The 21,145-nt window shown below is 44.5% G+C and overlaps 1 protein-coding gene across 1 annotated transcript in view; it reads left to right on the forward strand.

Moving 5' to 3' along the window:
- cep170aa (centrosomal protein 170Aa) overlaps window positions 1-21,089 on the forward strand; it is a 38,667-nt gene extending 17,578 nt beyond the window's left edge. Inside the window, exons 9-22 of the mRNA XM_078288749.1 lie at window positions 239-556; window positions 6,028-6,390; window positions 6,977-7,275; window positions 9,609-9,707; window positions 10,731-10,848; window positions 11,102-12,697; window positions 13,077-13,127; window positions 14,521-14,803; window positions 15,378-15,609; window positions 15,995-16,162; window positions 16,562-16,650; window positions 16,762-16,855; window positions 16,967-17,018; window positions 17,801-21,089. Of these exons, the coding sequence (XP_078144875.1) occupies window positions 239-556; window positions 6,028-6,390; window positions 6,977-7,275; window positions 9,609-9,707; window positions 10,731-10,848; window positions 11,102-12,697; window positions 13,077-13,127; window positions 14,521-14,803; window positions 15,378-15,609; window positions 15,995-16,162; window positions 16,562-16,650; window positions 16,762-16,855; window positions 16,967-17,018; window positions 17,801-18,123 (4,085 nt within the window). The 3' untranslated portion in view covers window positions 18,124-21,089. The remainder of the gene's footprint in view (window positions 1-238; window positions 557-6,027; window positions 6,391-6,976; window positions 7,276-9,608; window positions 9,708-10,730; window positions 10,849-11,101; window positions 12,698-13,076; window positions 13,128-14,520; window positions 14,804-15,377; window positions 15,610-15,994; window positions 16,163-16,561; window positions 16,651-16,761; window positions 16,856-16,966; window positions 17,019-17,800) is intronic.
- The last annotated feature ends 56 nt before the right edge of the window (window positions 21,090-21,145 follow it).

Genomic DNA, 21,145 nt, shown 5'->3' on the forward strand with positions numbered 1-21,145 from the left:
TCTTAATTTTGAGAAACAGAGCACTAACAATAACATGGGTGTGAGATAGAGGCTACCAATTGTCTCACTGTCTTTGTTTACGGTAATTATTCCAAGGTATCACAATTAATTTCACAATTATATATAGCATTTAAAAATGCTACATGTAGCACCTTTCAGCTTAATAATAATGAGTGACAATAAAGTGTCATATTACTAAGATACCATAACTGACAAGACTCCAATGTCTCCTCTGCAGCTCAAGGCCACGCCTCCTTCACCATAGAGTTTGACAGCACCTCCCCAGGGAAGGTCACCATCAAAGACCATGTGTCAAAGTTCACGCCCGACCACCACCGATCTCGCTCCAAGAAGAGCGGAGCGGGAAGTGGAGGAGGAGGAGGAGGAGGAGGAGGGAGGGACTTGAGCACGCTGCAAGCTGCCATGATGGCATCGGAGAGCAAGGTGGCCGATTGGCTGGCCCAGAACGACCCCACGCTGGTGCGCAGCGAGTCGACGGAGGACGACAGCAAGAGCATCAAGAGCGACGTGCCGGTTCATCTCAAGAGGCTCAAAGGTGGAGGTTGTTCCCTATTAACATTTCTCTCACACTCTGGATTGTGTGAAAGAGGCACCCACTCTCTGTAGCTCTGCCTCACTATCTCTGGCTCTTGTTAATGTTTTGTTACACGTATCTTTCTGTTCATTTCTTTCTCTCTCTTCCCTGTCATTGCTCCACTCCTCTAACCCCTTCTCTAAATTTCTTCCACTTTCTATCCTCTCTGTCTCCCTACTTCTTCATTCATAATTTCTATTCTCCTCCTTTCCCTCTCCCTTTTCCTCTCTTTCTCTCACAAAAGTCTCTTCTTTACACTTACTCTTTGGTAGTGGTTTTCTCCTCCTCTTTACTCCTTTTCTCCTCTCCAGAATTATCATTATATTAGTGGTATCATACTTTATTATTACAATATTTCACGCTCTCTCTCAGTCTTCCATTTGTCACTTTCTGCACCATTTACAGAGAGGTTGTTTCTTTGTTAGGCGCAGGGTTTTTGGCAACGTTAGCCAAGCCAGAGGATTAGCAGCTAGCAGACAGGAACATTTAAACCCCAATCTTCTCTTCTGCTGCTCTGACAGCCAGCGACGAGGCTTAGCATGAGTAGCTCAGTAGGGCACTGCCATTCATCACCTGCCTTCCCCATTGAGTATCACTTCCTCACCAAGTGCAGAGATAATATTATCTCGTGAGCAGAAACACATGCATCTACTATTTCATGTCTGTTAATGCCTCACTAGAAGTGCTTCAGATGTGGCTTTTTATCGATTTTTCCCCCCTTATTGGACCCTCAGTGTGGATATCTAAATCACTATTTTCCTCTATGGGCTTGTTGCAATGCATCCTCGGGGTAAGGCTGATTGCTATGACAGACTGTACTGTGCACGCTTCTCTGTGTTTCTTTGTTCCCATTACCTGCAAGCTGCCAACTGCTGAGTAGGCTCCTGCTGCCAGGAGTTGTTGTGGGAATGGTCTTGGCTAGGCTAGGCTCGGCTAGGCTAGGATACATGCTGCAGGTAGAGAGAGTGTGAGCTTGGCGCTAAGCCAGGCTATGCTAGGCTACATGCTGGACATGGGTTAATTAAATGGGAGCCAATTTATGATGATGTTGACAGGTATGGGGGAGGGACTGACGGACAGAAGCTGATGAAAATGGAAATCTATGAGGTAGGAGTGGAAGGCGGGAAAGCTAATTCATTAGTTGGAGTTACTACTAAATGTATGTCAGCTGGATGACTGGATGGCTGACCTAATGGATGACTGTGTCGCTAACTAGCTGACTGACTTGCTGACTGGTAGACAATGCAGTGTCTCCAGTTCAAGGTGGGGCTTCTGGGCTGTGCTGAGCTATGCAGGTTGGTACTGCATGAGCTGACAATGGATATTTCGATAGAGGGAAATGAGAAAAGGGGCAAGGTATGGTATCAGACTGTAGCTGTGACAGGAGGTTAATGGAGAGAACCCAAGAGATTTGGAGGACAGAGGAAGAGAGAGTAAAGAGGGAGGAAAGAATGGGAGGGTGGGGTGAGGAGGAGGAGAAGGAGGGACAGGAGAGAAAGAGGGAAAGAGAGGGGGCAGGTGGACAGCTGGATGGAAAGCTTTTCATTGATGCCTGTCAGTGGCGGGAGTGGACATCTGGAGGGAGAAAAGCAGGTAGGGAGGAGGGATGAGAGGAGCAGGAAGGCGGGAATGGGAGAAAGTGTTGAGAGAACATTTGCAGCAGTAACAGTAAAGGTGATAGGGAAAAGAAAGGCAGGAACGAGGGAGGGAGGGAGAGAGGCTCGTTTTCTGGACTGCAGTGAAAGGAGAAAGGGAGGTGGGGACGGAGGAGAGAGAGGTTTTTGTTAGATAGTTGTTATAGTAACACAGCGATGCAGGAGGGGAGAGAGAGATGGGAGGGAAGGAGAGGCAAGGCGACGCAGTAGAGTCGCTACGAAAAGACTGTACAAAAGACGAGCAGCGAGTGTCTGTGTGCAGGAGACAAGCATGTGTGGGAAATGCGTTTCAGCGCTGATCCGGGTGTGTGTGAAGTATGCGTCGCTCGTGTGTGTATTTGTGTGACAGGAGTGCGCCGCGTGTGTGCGTTGCATGTGTGCGCTGCATGTGTGTGTCTGAGGCATGCTCGGCACTGATCTGCGGACAAGAGGTGCGGCGTGTGTGAGGGAGGCATGTGCACTGGGTGTGTCATTGAGGTACTAGAGAGAGAGAGAAAGAGAGAGAGGCAGAGTGGGAGTGGGGTGTGAATGAGGGGAAATTGAGAAGAGGCAACCGATCGAAAGCTTTTGATATGCAAGCTTTCAGGTGAGTCTTTCTCTTGTTGCTATAGGGACCAATGTAGAGGATCTGTCTTTATACTGTCTGTTATTTGAATATTAATGTTGGAATATGAGCTGTGATGTGTGTCTTGTATTGTAACATCCTGCAAATTCTTGCATTTTCCCTGCCAGTAAGATTCAGATCAGTGTAAGGCTTTGGAGGTGTGCTCTGCAAGGTTATTTAGATTGCATGGTTATTTTTAAACATTTTTTGTGACTTTGATTCATTGTCTGGCTGGTTAATGTATAATTAAAGATGGATATTCATTAACAGTACATAGTGGATGCTTAAAACTTGTGAGATATACAATACAAGGGTTAAATATTGTTGTGTACCTTTGTACGTGTATTTGTGTGTGTGTGTGTGTGTGTGTGTGTGTGTGTGCCCGCCCAAGCACACACACTTGCATGTTTGTGGTTGCATGTTTGCTTGTCTGTTTGTATGACTATATGCATGTGCGTGTGTTTGTGCGTGTATCTTTATGTTAATAGGTTGTTGTGCTTAAGTGTGTGTGTGTGTGTGTGTGTGTGTGCAGCCAGCGGCGGAGGCAGAGGCCAGCTCGGGTGTGAGTCATGGCGGGGCGAGCAGGGCAGAGCGCTGGACTCTCACAGACACCTCTGTTCTCCTCCGGCCCTGCCAACGGCTTCTTTGTCTGCAGGACACAGCATGAAAGACCTGCCTCTCTCTGTCTGCTGATCTGCCTATCTGCAGGAGCTACTGTAGCACGCCGCTGCCTTCCTTTCTCTCTCTCCCTTAATGTTGTGGGGGGGGTTTCTGCTTTTTAATGGCGTTTCTGCTTTATTAGATCGTAAACAGTGGAGAAAGACTGGAAAGATGGAGGAAGGGGGTGGCAACATATGACAAATGAGCTGAATTCAGACTCACACAGACTCAAATATGTGGAATGTGCTTTAGGCCACTGGGACACTGGGTTACAACAATGTCATGTTTTTCTAGTGATGTTTGTTGTTTTTCTAAGTAATGTAGAGGTTAGCCTGTGCTTCAGTAGACTGATGCACATACCACGCACTCATGATATTGTGAGATTTGAACTGGACATATTTGTTGTCATTCTCCACTGTGTAATGTCTAATAAAGTAGAAATCTCGTGAAAATAATCTTCACAAAATGTTCATAGTCCAAAATTTGGTGTCTCAGTAGAGTGCAATGAAGATAAACTAGAAAGACAAGAGAGAAGTGTGACATCAGAACATGAGGCTGATTCAAACCCGTACAGTCACAGTGTGTGGACAGTTCCCCAGGCAAACCACTATAGTCCACTCAGCCATGGAAGCACTCTGTCCTCTTTTTCTCAAGGGGGGCAGTCCACTTCCCCAAGTCCTATTTGATTTATCTCTTGCACAGTGGTTATAGTGAAAATAGCCGTGCTTGAAATAACACTACGTGGTACTTGAATAAATTTACTCCAACAGGAGCATTACAGTGTGCAGTCTTTATGTTTTTAATCCTTACATGGTTTACAACATCAAATTCCTACAAGGTGTTTGGATGTGGGTAACTACTTCACACAAGGGTGGAAAGAGAGCCATCAAATAATTGCGCTGTTGGTGCCACAGTGACCAGGGACGGTGCCTGAGTGATGCTTTCTGTCCATTTCTCTAAAGGGGATTCATGCTATTGATTGTTTTTGAGCATTTTATAGTTATTAGATAGTGAGTGAGGAGAGAGCAAGGAAAAAAGCACTAGACCTCATTCAACGTCACATCTATGCTTTAGCTCTCATATTGCCCAGGATCTTTTTAGTTATGTATAGCCTAGTTTTAGACCAAGCAGTAAATATATTATTACATATTTAATGGCTGTAGATATCAAAAGAGAAGTCCATATGTACAAGACAAAGATAATGATTACCCCAGAAGAGGTAGACATCTACTAAACTTCCACTTTTAAACGCTATGTAGTCTAATTTTAGCCTAGATGTTTATAGCCATTTAGAGGCCTTTTAAATGGCTAATCAATTTAAATAGCAGGGACTTTGCCAGGAGGAGAACCCATGCAGTGCTGTATGAATGTGATGAATAGTGTGGCGCTGCCTGCCCTCCTGTCTCTGATACCTTGAGTGGCTGACTGTTGGCTCGCTGACTGACTGCTTGGCTCAGACTGGCTGATTGTGTGACTGCCTGTCAGCTCTTGTAGCATACTATATCCTTTCTCCTCTCCTCCTCAATTCAGTCTCTCTTGTTTCTTATCCACCCTCCTCTCCTCCTCTTTCCCAACCCCCCCCGCCCCCCCTCCCACTTTCCTTCCCAGTTCAGCTTCCCCTTTTCTTTCCCAGCCTCCCCTCCTCCTCCTCCTCCATCCCCAAAGCCCCTTCTCTCCCCCCCTACACTCTCATCCAGCCTCCTACTTTCCTTCCCCCTCCCTGCTCTCCTCCTCCCCTCCCCCTCTCTCCTCTCCCTCTGCCAGTGAAGTAGGCAGGGCTAGTAACATTGTGGGTGGCATGTCTGGATTAGCGTGGCACACTGTCTGCCATCGCACAGCAGTGAGAGGACATGCTGATTCGACTCAGACTGATAAAAACGTAGACATAGCAATATCATGGTAGGTAATCTGGGCGGTTGTGGATTTAGACGCCATTTTGACAGTTGAGAGATTAGACTGAGGCCACAGTTGAAAGTTCAGAGTTCAGTTTGGGTGTTATGGTTGACAGTCACCATTTGTTTCTTGTTTGCGGTGTCCACAATGGATGTACTTTGAGGATGATGTGGTTGCGTGTAATGGTCTTTATGGAACACTTTTTTCTTCTTTGTGGCTTCGTTCAAGCAGATATCTGCACAGTGTTGTAGCACTGTAATGTCATGGATGCACCAAAGCTCTGCTTTCTGTTTCTATGCTGTTTCTGTTTTTATTTCTGTTGCTTTTTTATTATTATTATTAATGTAGATATGAAAATGTTTACTTACGTGACATGTTTGCAAATTGACACTCACTCTGCATAAGAGCATCAGCTAGTGTAAATGATGTAAACCTATCCCTTGTAAGGGAACAAATCCATAGCAGTGAAATGTAAATAGAAATGTAATTCTTGGCATCAGCGTATCAGTGCAATGTCATGTGGAGGTAAATTCCGTGTTGTACTACAGCAACTTTTCTCCCACCCATATAACATAGACCATTCGCTGACCAGTGTTTCCTCTCTTTTTGTGTCCTGACAGGCAGCAAGCATGATGATGGCACCCAGAGCGACTCGGAGAATGGACTGGGTCTGCGTTTCGCCAGCCGCCGCCACGCCCTCGAGGAACGCCTGAGAGCGGCACACGGCCAGGGAGGAGGAGGAGGAGGAGGAGGGGGAGTGGGAAGCAGCACAGCGAGTGCAGCCCGAACCACCGGCACTCGCACTGCCTTTATGATCGAGTTCTACGACGAGGAAAACCCTCGCAAACGCCGATCCTACTCGTTTTCCCAGACTGCACCGCTGCTGGCGGGAGGGGCTGGCGGGGAGGGACTGTGCCCCCAGCCCCCTTCTCACCCCAAGGTGTTCAGCATTTCCACCTCTGCTACCACGGCCTCAGACTCAGGTAACACATTGTGATTCCGTTGTCAAATAACTTCTATTCTATTCTATTCTATTCTATTCTTTGCAGTGTTGGAATATAACTCTTGTAAAGCCCAAAAATGTACAGTGAACAGCTTCTTGTGTGTTAACTAAAGTAATATGTCCAGTGTGTACGTTTTCAGGCTATTTTCGTGGCCTCATTCAAATGAATGGGAAGTAAAAATCTGCTACAAACTTGTCCAGCTGCATCTGATCTTGGTGATTAGTTTATATTCTGGTTTTCATGCGGTCAAATGCTGATTAACCCCCATGCTAAAACTAAGTGGAATATTGCTTTAAAGTAGTTCAGCATTTTGGGCTTGAAACCCTGAATATATCTGAGAAAAATGAAATTAATCTCCTGTGTCAACAACACTTGGGAATAGTATATAATTTAGTATCATTTATAGATATAATAGCAATAGTTGTGAACTTGGACCTTCAAAACACAGAAATCGGTTACTACCCCTTGCCTCTGTAGGACAGTGATCCTCTGTGGAAACACGTCATGCATCTATATCCATATTTTTTGAATACGTGCATCTACACTGTACCTTTGTTCCCTCTAGGCAAGGGTCCCGCTCCAATATCAGCTACGGTGGCTGCAGGCGCCCCCACGGCCGCCCGCGTGCTCCTCAAGCAGAGGTCCGAGGACCAAAGTGTGGGCCGGAGCTCGGTCAGCACCGGGCTCGCCACAGGCAGCCCCGTCAGCCCCACCAGCCCCAGCGAGGACGCCTCGACCGCGGGGAGGGGAGCGGGGACGGCCGGCGGGGGGCCGGAGGACGACCACAGCGATAAGGGGACCTACACCATCGAACTGGAGAACAGGAACCCAGAGGAGGAGGAGGCCAGGCGCATGATAGACAAGGTAGGAGAGTTCAGAGTGTGTGCAGGTGGATAGATGTTTTACTTGAGGATAAACACAGATATCTACAGTATGCCTGCAACTTTATAGAGTGTAACACCTAACGGCGTCTTTTCTATTGACATTATCCACCTTATCAACTACCTCTACACCACTGCAGTGTGGTGGGTCATTTCTGTCGCCATACCTCGACCATTACATCACTTTATAGAGAAGGATGGACTTGAAAGGGCTACTGTAACTAACTCTGTCTTGACTGCAGTAGTTGAATTTCAGTGCTAGGAGAAGCATCTAAACAAGCTTTCCAACATTACTCAAAGATCTTTTCTTTTGCTTTAAATACCAGATAATAGTTAAATTAGATAATAGTAAATTAGTTAGATTGCAGTATACACTGTATGGACATAGACAAGGGCACTATATATATTTCTGTATTTATCAATGGAAGGCATTGAATGTGATCATATAGCTCGTCTTAACGTCCTGTAAATCTCCCTAAATAGAGACTGAGAACTCACTTTCTGTTCATGCTGTAGGGAGGAATTTTTTTATAAACACATGTCATGATTATAAATATCACCACCACTTAAAAGTAAAAGTAATTTACTGAACTATGCTCTGCATTATACAGCAGCCAGCTCCAATTCCCTTCGAGGCTCAGGCCCAAAGAAATGTTGTGTAAGCACAATAAACAACCTTTGATTGCAAAATAACATTGGGGTTATTATCATATTTGGCAAATTAACAGAAAATGTTTTGAAAGTATTGATTTCTTTTTTTTTTCCAGATTTAGGTCATCTAACTTTTGTTAGCTAAACACATATGAACATGATATTTTGTCATAAAACAAATCAATACAGAAGTCTAGTGTGAAAGAAAAAAAAAACTTTCTTTAGTGCTTTCTTTGCTACTTCCTAACTACCAGCAGCAAGTAGAATGACAAGTAGATAATTTTGTATTACTCTGCACTAAATCAGTTTGGCAGAGAATAATTTGACTAAGCACAAACAGGCTAGAGCAAGTTAATAGTCTCTGCATTACCTGCTTCGTTGGCACTTTTAGTATTAGCGAGTCCTTTGAGACCGTGTTGTGTTGTAGCCACTAAAACAAAGCTATCAGCTCTCGGTTGCCTTCCCTGACCGCCACTCCATCGTCTCTGTCCCATTGGTAAAACTAATGCTTCTGTAATAGCCCAGGGAGACGTGCTCCATCAAGCACTGCACTCTTTTGTTAAACAATGCTCCAGGGAGGCTGAGAAACCACCATCCGTTTCCCAATGCCGCCCCTGTGCTGTGGCACGCCACTCTTTCACGGTCAGAGAGAACATGTCTTAAAGGGCCGAAGCAGTGGACCGAGGGAGAGATGAGTGAGGCTTGATGATAGTTTCAGGGTGCCACTTACTTTAAGCTTTACATTTTGGGTATTTAGCTGATGGTCATGAACACTGAGTGAAAATTGTTAAGTGGGCTACAATTACTGAAAACAGTAAAAAAGCTTTTGTTTCGATCATCATTGCAAGTAGAGCAGGAACTGAAAAGTCTTGTTTTAAAGAGGTGCAACAAAAGCACAGGTCATATAACACAGTGCTAAACTATTCTGGGAGACAGAAGTTCACTACGCTTTTTAATTGCTGCTTACCAGATTCCAGAAGCTGGGTGAATATCTAGTTACTTTCAGGAGGTCAAGCTGCTGCCAATAAAGATTATTATACAGGCATAATTTATACTTAAATGTTTACCAAACTACCTCTTACAGAGGCACACAGCCCTTTAAGTTGTTATATACATTTTATGTGTAGCTTAAAGATGTTATCTTAGAAGGTGCAGTGATATAATTGGTGGGGTGTATTTCTGGTCGGTGTTAGTCTGAACGTGTTACATTCAAACCTGGAAGTGTTGTTATGCTAATTCCTGTAATTAGCTGACACACTAATTGGCACACTGCTCACAGTCTGTCCTCTCTTTCGCTCTCTCCCCCTTTTGTAAATGGTCGGGTATGTGTGTGTGTGTGTGTGTGTGTGAGTGTGATTTTGCTGTGTTCGTTGCCATGGTGCTCGCCTATCAAGTGCAGAACGGCGCTTTAATTCAACAGCATCTTCTGCGTGTGTTCACTAAAGTTTTGTTCATTAAGAAGCTTGGGGAATAATATCATAATATTTATATATGATGAGGGCATTTCATTTAATCAGCTTGTCATTATAAAATTAATCTCAAAGGTATTGCTGCAGTACATAAAGCAAACAAATGATAATGAGCCTTTTATACATTTTGGATACATACAGAATAAAATATAATATAATAGAATAACTGTGTAATCCTGCTTGTTAATACTCCCAGGTGTTTGGAGTGGAGCAGAATCAAAACCAGGACTCATCTATATCGTCAGACCTGAAGAGAGAGGGAGGAGGCAAGGAGACAGGAGACGCAGGGAAGGAGGTAGGATACTTTAACAGCTCATTTGTCTTTTTTTGATTCTGTTTTTCTCTGTTGCTGTTTCTGCTCTTTTTTTCCTTTCTCTGCATGTTTGTTTCTCTCTCATTTTTGCTCTCTCTCTCTCTCTTTCTCTGTCTGTCTTTCTCTACTTCTCCTACTTCTTTGTTCATGTCAGCATGTCTATTTATGCCCCATTGTTCATTACTATGTTGATGATCTTGCACAAGCTCAAACATTCTTTGTATGTTATTTTCAGTTAGGCTTTAAAAAACATAACTTCCCATGGCAGAATTGACCACTATCAACCACTAAAGTTATGTTCTGTTGTACATCTCTGTCCAGTGTCGTATAAAAAACAGGAAAAGGGGAAGGCTAAGGTTCATGGTTGAGTTACTTAAAGTGAGTCAGACAGTCACTCCCATGGCTTGACCGCGCTACTCCCTTAGCCTGTTCTAGGGAGTAGGCTAGTCCTCCTGGAGATTGACCTAGATCATGCAAAGATGAGGACAGACACACTCGTCCCTCCAGGCAATTTCCTTTAAGATCATGAGAGGGAGGGGACAGTGTATAAGCACTTTGACAGGCTTTGTACCGAGGCCTTTACAACATTTAGATAGATGGCTTTCTCCTATTAAAATGAGTAGCAACTCTTCAACTTTTCTCAAAACTTTCTTGTAAATTGAGGGTGGCGTGGCCTACTAGATTTGTATGAGATTCAAAAAGGGAGATTATAAGCAGAAAAACTGTTATTTTTCCTCAGCAGATTCAAAATCAGAATTACTTTGATTACTGAATAAAATACATATACAGGAATTTGTCTTGATACCACCAAATCATCTCCATCATCCTACATTACATATGGTTTAGTGACTTTCAGATGAACAGATAAATAAATGTACATGATACTAGTCTCACTTATCACCTGCTCTGTATACTCTGTGCAGCTCTGTGCCACTACTAATTGACTAACTGCTCTTTTTCCCCCCTTCCCTCTCTCTTTTCGCTCCCCCTCTTCTTTCCCCTCAGGCTCTTGCTGCAGACTCGAGCTGGGTCTCTCAGTGGGCCAGTCTAGCTGCCAATCACACCAGGACAGACCCAGAGGGCTCGGGAGCAGAGACACCCGCCTTCCTGCACAAGGAGAGAGGTACATATTCACTTGACCCTCAGAGAACGAATAGATGAAATATAACATATAATATGTATTTTTGTAGTTTTTAAATAGAGTGTACATTTGTTTATGTACACTCTATTTAAAATTTAAAGCATGTAAATACTAGTAATTGTTGATTTCATATCTCAAAACTATCAATCACAAATAAAACATTTGAGTTCAGTGCGCCTGTAATCCACTGAATCCACACTGAATTTCAATCAAGCTTGTCCTTTGGTCTCTCCAGAAGCTGATGCCTTTGAGTCAGGCGTGTCCCTCCGCCGGGGTGACTCCTCCTCCAGCCTGACTGACCGTAAGCGCAGGACCCTCCCCCAACTCCCTGTGGATGACCCCCGGGCTAAATCCGGTACCAAAGGTCTGGGAGTGAGGTCTGAGATCGGGGAGAAACAAGACACTGAGCCCCAGGAAAAGGAGCACAAGGGAGACGGGGAGTCCCGCACCCCCATGCAGGACGGCGAGATGACCAGCAAACGGAAACAAAGCTCCACCTCCTCTCCATCCAAACCCTCTCTCCGGACCTCTGGCAGTGCTGAGCGGAGGAAGAGGTCGGAGGAGAGGAAAGAAGGAGGAGGAGGGGGGGAGGGGGGGGAGAAGTCGGGGAAGCCTCTGGTGCGCCAGGGCAGCTTCACTATCGAGAAGCCCAGCGCTAATGTCCCAGCAGAGCTCATCCCACGCATCAACAGAGGCGGCAGTGGGCGCGAACGCAGTGACTCTGTGGGCAGCATGGATACTGCTACGCTCCTGAAGGACACTGAAGCTGTCATGGCCTTCCTGGAGGCCAAACTAAGAGATGAGAACAAGCTAGACCAGAAAAGCAGTAAAAACAACGCCACGGGTTCCGGCTACCCGCCTCGGACCGGCTCCATCTCTCCCGAGTCGGACGTGGACACGGCCAGCACAGCCAGTCAGGTGGCCGGGGAGGCGGAGAGGAAAGCAGCAGCTGGTAGCCTACAAAAGCGACGTTCCCTGAGCAGCATGCACCGGGAGAAGAGCAACATGAGCACAGGTTCCAAGAGCAGCGTCACCAACGCCAGCGCCCGCGAACGCCTGGAGAGGAAGACTAAAAGCAGAACGACGGAAGCGACGAGCCGCACCGATGCACGCCGCTCTGTACAGCCATCCTCCTCCTCCTCCAGAGTGCGACAGCCTTCTCTGGATCTCACCGATGATGACCAGACTTCCTCTTTCCCCATCTCCGACATCCTCTCCTCAGACCAGGAGACCTACTCCGGACCCGGGCCCAATTTGGGGCACTTAGCGTACAGCCGTGGCTTACACACTTCCACGGATGATATCCTCCATTCCAAACTGGATAGCAGGTCCGGCAAGACTTCCACCAGCGGTTCTTCCAAAACCAGCCGCACCCTCCAGGCAGCCACAGCCTCCTCCCTGGGGAAGCAGGCCTCGCTTCCTCAGCCACGGCCCACGAGAGCCTCCCTCCTCCGCCGAGCCCGACTGGGGGATACCTCCGACACGGACCTGGCTGATGCAGACAGGGTGTCCGTGGCTTCTGAGGTGTCCACCACCAGCTCCACCTCCAAGCCGCCGTCCGGTCGGAAGGGCCCGTCACGGCTGGACATGCTGGCCCAGCCGCGCAGGAACAGGGTGGGATCCATCTCGGCCCGCAGCGACTCGGAGTGTACAATGACCCGGAGCTCCACCTCCTCTCCGCGCCTGTCAGCTGAGACTGCACTGCGTCTGGGCCTGCGCTCGTCAACTCCCACGGACAACAGGCTGACACCCAGGATGAGGGCCAACAGCGTGTCCAAACTGACTGAAGCCAAGACTAAGACCACAACATCTGGATACTGCTCGCCCACAGGTGAGCACATCAACTGCATGCAGAATAGATGATGGTCTGTTGGATGATTTGTTGGATACTAGTGAAATAGATATTGAACTACTGCAAACACAGGTTCTATCATTTGTCTGCTGTAAATTGATAAAAAACAAGAAGTGATAATCTCTTACAATAAGGAGGTACGAGGTAAAGTCAAATTCTATATTAGGCTTTCTTATTTAGGTTATTCCGAACTAATCGTGTGATGGCATGGTTGGCTCTTTGAAAAATACTGTTGATCAACTCCAAACGTGTCCCTGAATACCATCACATCCCTCATTATGTGTCGGTGTGTAAACATTTGTCTTTAAACATTTCCATTGTGTTGTGATGAACTTGTGCGTTGGTTTTCATCGTCCAGAGAGCCCTCAGCCTGAACCTGAGGGTGGTGCTACCGAGGAGGAGCTGATGGGTACTGTACCAGAACTGTAGAGCCTCCATAGGACTGTGTGTGTGTGTCTGTCAGACCTGGGTCACAATAATACAAGCTTTAAAAAAAGCAGACTTATCATAAGACAAGTGTATTTGTTATTTATGCTAGCAGCGGCTCATTTTCTGCTAATGATGTATTATGAGTTTCATTCCAAAAATGAGATATCCACCACTTGAAAAAGAGACGCTTGGTCTTACAAAATGAGCACAACATTAAAACAAATTATGGTACTTTATTCAAGACTGTCACGTCAATTAAAGTCCTTCGTTGACAAACACGGATATTGAATGATGAACTTCAGATAGAGTTTTTTTTTTTTTTTTTTGCAGTAGAAGTCTTCTGTTTGAGATATTTTGTCTGGTGCAAATATAACAAGTGGAGTGCAATTTGTGTTGTTACTACATCAAATCAAATGTTAAATCAAATTGCAAATTACGGTGACCCAGCTCTGGCGTGTGTTGCAGTGTTAACTGTGTGACCCCTCCCTCCCATCCATCTAAGTAATACAGTGATGAAGACCCAAATGCTCTCCTCCCACTCTACTTCTCTTCAGACATTTTACGATATTTGAGCTCAAACAATTTGGTGTTGACTGCAAAACCCATGAGAAAATGTTTTTGGAAAGGTGCTCCACCTTGTGGAGATATTTATTCAAGACACGTGGCGTTGCTACTACCTCATAAACTATCTATTGTGTCCCATTTCACTCATGAGAGATCGAGAGCATGGTGTTGTCTCATCATGGTGCAGGCTACATTCATGCAGCTGGTGTGTGAACATTGTGAAGCAGCTTAACATATCTTGGGTGCATCAAGGTTTTCCGCACCTTGTTGGACACTTGGGTTGGCTGCCATGGGCGGGGTGCTTTTAGGTGCCGGTTTATTAACAAGCTACATTTTTTGTTGCTGTCTCTATTGTGTTCAATGTGGTTTTATCATCTCTAAAATATCCCTGTAGCTGTGCATAAACAAAAACATTACAAACTAATGTTAAAAACAATTTAACTGCTTTGCCTCATCAATGTTTTCTCATATAGCCCTCATTTCTTCTTTCAGTCTAAGAGGAAGAATACACATGGCAGAATGAATATTTGAATATAACATTTCATCAAAACCTTTTTGTTGTAACATGTATATCGCAAAAAGGTTTCCTACTCTATGGTCTATTGCCTCAAAATACAGCGTAGTCGAGCGGTCTTTTAATCATACTTATAATAATACCACTTCAGGTCAGACCAGGATAGGCCAGGGGCTGCCTCAGTAACAAGGTCTCTCATCACATGCTCATTAATAACTTCATGAATAACGCATGTTGAAATGGAATAATATACTATCTACTAAACGAATGCATTCTTCTTTCATTGCCTCCTCAGTCTCCAGTAGCAGCAGGTGGAGGCGTCTGCCCCCGGAGTACGGCTCCACCTCAGAGGAAGAGTTCGGCTCCAACCGCAACTCCCCGAAGCACGGAGGACGCCCCCACCTGCGGCCCCACCACCCGGTCCTGCACCGCGGCTCGAGGATGGGCTCCACCGGTACGAGCGGCAGCCCGGGCTCCGGCATGGTGACGGCTCCAGGCGGCGTGGGCATGAAACACCGCATGAAAGAGCAGGAGGAGTACATCAAGGACTGGACGGCACACAGCGAGGAGATTGCCAGGTATTGATCTAGACTGATCTATTAATTGATGTAAACTTGATTAAGTAGGCCTATATTGTATTTGGGAACCACTTAGTAATTGGTATTTCATCTTTCATGAGCCAACAACCCATTCTGCCTATGCAGATAACCAAAGGTTTGTTACCCTTATTAGTATATATAAGTGTTCATGATCACTAATATGTTATCATGTAGTAGATATATATTGTAAGATATACATTGCAAGTTGTCCTAGCAAAGTTGAACATGTATTTACGCTTATTTATCACTAAAATTGGTTTACAGTTTAAAATTGGTAATTTTACTACTAGAAATTGTTTAGAGTTGACATTCAGTGTATATCTTTCTGAAATGCTTATAACTTAACAATAATAATAAGTATCACAAAATGTTATTATGATTTTTAGCACACTCTCGTTGTTTGTATCTTTGGAGTTTATGCAGTATATTTGTTCAGGTTTAGTTATTTTCCTGTGAAAATGATTACAGGTTATTGTGTATATTTGTGCAGGTTGCATGTATACATGTGTGTATCTGTCCTGAGTCCTAAAGAACCCCGTCTGCTGGTTAACAGGTTATTCCCCTGTGTGCGCAGGATCAGCCAGGACCTGGCTAAGGACTTGGCCATCCTGGCTCGTGAGATCCACGACGTGGCCGGTGAGATCGACTCGGTCAGCTCCTCCGGCACGGCGCCCAGCACCACCGTCAGCACCGCCGCCACCACCCCGGGATCAGCCATCGACACCCGGGAAGAGGTAGGCCCTGCACGTCCCACGCAGCCGGACATACAGGACAGCATGAGAAAGGTGCCCGTTTTTCTTCTTCTCCTATCACTGCCTTGTTTCGTTTGCTTCCATTGCGCCTCCGCCACCCCTCTTCTGTTGCTCTGATAAAGATGGCTAACTTTGCCTCTCTGCTGCTTTGGAGCCTTCATCTGCTGTGAGAGGTATTCATTCTTTCCCTTCTCCTCTCTACTTTCATTCCTTTCTTCTTTCATTCTTTATTTTGCCATGAGAGGAAGAGGATTGCACACCTAGAATTCTTTTGGCTGGCAAGCATTTAAAGCTTTAATACCGCTTAGCTTGCTCTCACTCAGAGTTCCTAACTCCTTAATTTCTCACAAATCTTTTTGAATTTAATCTACCTCTTAATTTCTCTCTCTTCTACATCTCTGCCTCTCTCTTTGCCCAGCTGGTGGATCGGGTGTTTGACGAGAGCCTCAACTTCAGGAAGATCCCTCCTGTGATTTCGACCAGTAAGGCGCCAGAGATCAACGGGCGGCCGGTGGAGCTCCGCCCCCGCGCTCCTGACAGTCTGGAGCCCCGAGCTCTGAGGAGACGCACCTGGAACCGAGAGGAGGTGAGGAGGAAGGAGGAGGAGGAGGTGAACAAGGAGGAGGTGAACAACAGAAGCTAGAGAGAACGATGGAGAAGCAAGGAAGTAAACAATGAACAGGCAACAACAAAGAAAAGATGCCGTCAACGCCAAAGAGTTTATTTGTCACACAAAGATTAAATTCATTCAGTATATTACATTGGAAGGGTTATCTGAATTAAATACAACTCCAAAATAACAGTTTGCTCTTAAATCAGTTCATTTATTCAGTAATTTAATCCCACAATGGTTTATGCCTCTACTATTTTATAAGAGAAGTTGTCAGTTTTTTTCAAATGGTTTTTCAAATGGAAATGAAAGTCTTCTTTTTTAAGATTTCTTTTTAGTACGTGTCTTTATAGTTGTTGTCCTCCGTCCATTCAGGCGGTGTTGGACAGCCTGCTGCTCACTTCAGTTTCTCAGCTGTCCTCCAAGATCAGACACTCTGTCGACAAAACAGCAGGAAAAATCAGGTAATTACTGAGCTCCTATATTGCCATTATTCCTCACTGTGTCCTTGTTTTTTGTATAACTGAAGCCATTGTGATTGAGTATGTGTCTTGGTGTATCTTATTTTACTCCAGGATATTGTTCAAGGATAAGGACAGGAACTGGGATGAGATTGAGAACAAACTGAGATCTGAGAGCGACATACCACTCCTGAAAACCTCCAACAAGGTAAGGAACCCTTTGTATCTGATCAGTACTTAATGACAAGAAAAGTAATTAAGACAGCAAAATGTTATTGGGAGCTAATAGTTTTCTTGTTTTCCTTTCTCCTTTCTGCAGGAGATCTCTTCAATTCTGCTTGAGCTGAAGAGAGTTGAGAAGCAGCTCCAAGGTAAAGTCGAGGAAACATGGATGCATGATGTACATGAACACACATAATTTTCATAGACACGCACACCGAGGGCCCACACACACCCATACTTTTAAGGCAGCGATATACTAACAAGTTGAACATACTTGAAATAGAAACAGTCAAACACGGCGATGCATATAAAATTGTGTGTATACTCGCTGCTGCTTCGTATTAATTTGGATTTAGTTCATTTACACTCCACGGCAGTGGGGCCGCACGAAGATGAAAGAGGTAACCGTAACAAGAGAACAACAACAACAACAACAGCTGTGGTGAAAGAGCGACAAAGGCTGCTGAGGGAAGATGAGGATTTAGAAGCCGTTTTATCATAAAGGTGCAGATATCCTCTAACAGGCTCAGCAAGCCGAGCCTCGAAACAATTTATTTTGAAAGAGCTGAACATGAGATTTTATCACAGAAATGTAGCATAAACAAAGGCAATGAACCAGAAAAAGAAAAATTGAGACGCTTTTCCACAAGGCAACACATCCATTCATGTGTTATTTCAGACTAATTGCAGGCGGTCACACAGTAGGTGCCCATGTGCAAAGAATTCGACTAGTTTGGGAGTCCAAAGCCATTGCAGCACTTTATTTTTTTCATAAACATGTCTTTTTGTCCGTACGAACCTGCCGAAATTAATTTCCGCAGCAAGTATACCATGGGCTTGACACAAACAAACAAAAGTCCCCCCCCTCCTTCTACATGTACACACACCTCACCACCTCCATTTCACTCACCCTCTCCTCTCACTTCCACAGTGATCAATGTGATGGTCGATCCAGACGGGACTCTGGACGCCTTGACCAGCCTCGGCCTGACCAGCCCCACCACCCCTACCAGGCCCCAGACCACCAAAACAACCACCAGCCCTGGGTCCCAGCCCCCACCCTCCCAGGTATCCCTCCCGGAGATCCTTCCTGGGCCCGGGGGACCAGCAGCCACCACCAGGAGCCAGGCCGCCTCTGCCAACCCAGAGGACACCGCACGAAACCTGGACGTGGGTCTGGGCGTAACGGGAGTAGGAGGACTGCCTTTCAACCGCATGCGGCCGAGTGGAGAGGAGGCCATTGCACAGAAGTGAACAGAAACGAAAGACGTTGCCCCTGAAATCAATGTTATGTGAATAAACGTTAGTCTGGATCGGAGAGTAAGGTGGCTGGTGATCAGTGTTCACAACAAGGGGACAAGAGTAGAAATATGTAACCAACCTCACTGACAGAACAGTGGCCATTCTCCTCACTTCACAAGGCGATGAGATTATTAGTATGATATCAACTTTATTTAGAGAAAGCGCTGGACCTGGCCTGCAATGAACTGCTTCAACTGACCCTCTTCAAGTCTGACTAAACGGAGGAACTCCTGCAGAAACTGGGGTGACACAGATCTTAATGGACACATGGTCGGATCCCTTGATGGACAGAAACTTCAGTAGTAGCTGAGAGGCCATAAACCCCAAGTGATGGATCATGGTTATAACCCTGAATGGAAACAGACTGGATACAGTTATATGAGTAGCTTAACTGTAAACTGTTTGTGCTCACTGGCCAACTTGACTCCCTGGCAAAGCGGAGTCTGTGGACTGGTGGAGTTGAGCGGATACAGGCAGGCTACCTGGCTACTCTATCAACGGACAAATGTCTGTGGTTGTACAGTCTCCACTCTCCTCCAGCTTTCTCCTCTTGCCTTCTCCATGTGTCTGGACCCTACCTACACAAAGGACATGCCTTAAAGCACATCCTTGATAGTAGCAGTGTATCCCCTCATACCCTCAATAACAGCACTCAAACAATATACAAGACAACTTCTCATTTAACATGACTTATGCTTTCTGTCAGCGAAGAACAGAACTCACTGTACAATAAATGCAAAAGATGCTCTATTTACACTATACTATGAAATACAGTACAGTACACTGCAATATTTTATTATCCTCTTCAGCAGAAAGAATCTTTTAGCCGCCTTAATAAGTACCCACCCTGACAAGCCAAACACATTCATAAACAGACATACTATATACCTGAAACAGTGGTTATGTTGGAACCACAGAGTTATAATTATATCACAAATCAAGCTCATTATATTAACACATTTTAACCTGGGGTCTGGCCACTGTCCGTCCACTGATCCATCTCTCAGACAAACAGACTGTTGAAATGGATTTCTAGAGTGCCTCCCCATCTCTCTCCTCACCTACCTTTCCTTTCCTTTCACCCATTGCTTTACTCTTTCCTTCCCTTCTTTTCTCTCCTGGTATCTGGAGGAAGTGTTTAACACTGTTTGTCACTCCAGTAGCATGTACAGGACAGAGTTCAGGGTTTTCTTTCTGGAAGCTGGTGTCCGTGTTGATCTTACTAATATGGAATGGTAATCGCCATTTGGCTAAATAGTAACGGCCTTCAGGAAACCAATGATCATTTTCGAACGCAATTCAAAATATCATCTACCAAAGCTAACAAGTAGCATACAAACATTTGTTGTTGTTGTCATTTTTAAACAGTAGAGCCAACTTTTACCCCGAATGAAATGCATCTGTAGTTGTGCAAAAGCTCAAGCATTTGAATTTCGAATATGGCAGTTCATCTTTGTTTTTGTTGCAGATCAGTGTTCCTTCCTCACATATTTCTCTAAATGTTCCAGACCAGTTTTCCGTAGACAGATCAAAGATTCAAATGTTGATTTACTATTATGAAACACTTGTTTTATTATTGCTGTCAACCCTTTTTGGCCTATGTGGCTTACAGTACTTTGAGAATCAGTGCCCTTAGCCTCGACCCACAGTACATCACTCAAGTGTCCTATGATTTCCAATTGGCTTTTTTCTACTTTTTCCTGTCACAGCTGATGTGACATCTTTTTAAACTAGCAATGGTGAAACAAAATAAAAAAAACATTTCAACAGAATCTTTTCTAATATTTAGATATTGTATTGTAGATACTGTAGACCTCTAATGCATTAACTCACAATGAATCTTTCCTCAGTGTCATATTGGAAGATCTATCAGTCGTTCATAATAATATGATTACCAGTCGGAGCTCCACTACACACAAAACCTGAGCCTGAGAAAGCTGCTGGAATTCCTGTTTCACAAATGTCTGTCTGAACAAACAGAGGCAACTTACAAGGAAGCCTTTGTGGTTCAGATTTAAAATGCGTCAACATCACTTAATATGTGTGATCACATGTCCTTGAGGATAAGGATCCCAACCCACAGACCTATTATAACAATTATGCTTGTAATACGGCTTTAAATCAGTGTACATAGGTGCGTTGTTCCGTTTCCACCAAGAGGAAAGTTTCATACTGATACTGTAAAATTACAGACAGTATAGATACACACTTCCTCATTGACTTTGCTGCTTTTCTAGTTACTTTATGGGGACTAACCATTTTCTGAATCTCTCTTCAGCTTATAGTCTGTGTTCTAGAGTAAGATGACTTAAAGACAGTGTATTAGTACTTAGATACTCTTGCAATAGTGAATTTAGGTACCAGAATACATGTTCCTTTCCTCCTCTCTATACTGTACTGTACAATGTTTCGATGCCTCGAAGTGCCAGGTTTAACTATAGAATGGCATTGATTAAAAATAAGAAAAACATGTAGTTGTCTAAACTTTAATTTCTCTCATTTTGCACATCAGATTGTGGTGTCGTTTTCTCATTGAAAAGTAGTGAAAAAGCGGTGAAAGGCCGAGTCAAACGTCAAGTGGTTTGACAAAGAATGATATCACCTTGTCTGATATCAAAACTGACTGCCTTGTCTCTGGAACTATTCTGTCTCCATAAACAAAGCCTCTAATCATGCTACTTGTTTTTTTTCCCCCTGTTTTATTGAAGAAGAAAACGGGGGATTGCGAATGCTCGGTACACGTTTATTTTAAAGTTGTTTTACACGTGTCATCTGATCAGTGTTCTTTTTTGTTTTCTTGTCATTTTTGTAAAAAAAAAACACCGTTTTATTTATTTTTTTGTTTAATATTTTGTGGATGTTTCATGTATTTTATATTTGTTCAACTATCTGCATTTGTTACTTATTGTTAATAAAACAGAGCCATTCAGATGTTTTGCTGTTTTCATTGGACTGGGCCTCAACACATATTAGA

Source organism: Centroberyx gerrardi, chromosome 15, assembly GCF_048128805.1.
Source record: "Centroberyx gerrardi isolate f3 chromosome 15, fCenGer3.hap1.cur.20231027, whole genome shotgun sequence".
NCBI lineage: Eukaryota > Metazoa > Chordata > Actinopteri > Beryciformes > Berycidae > Centroberyx > Centroberyx gerrardi.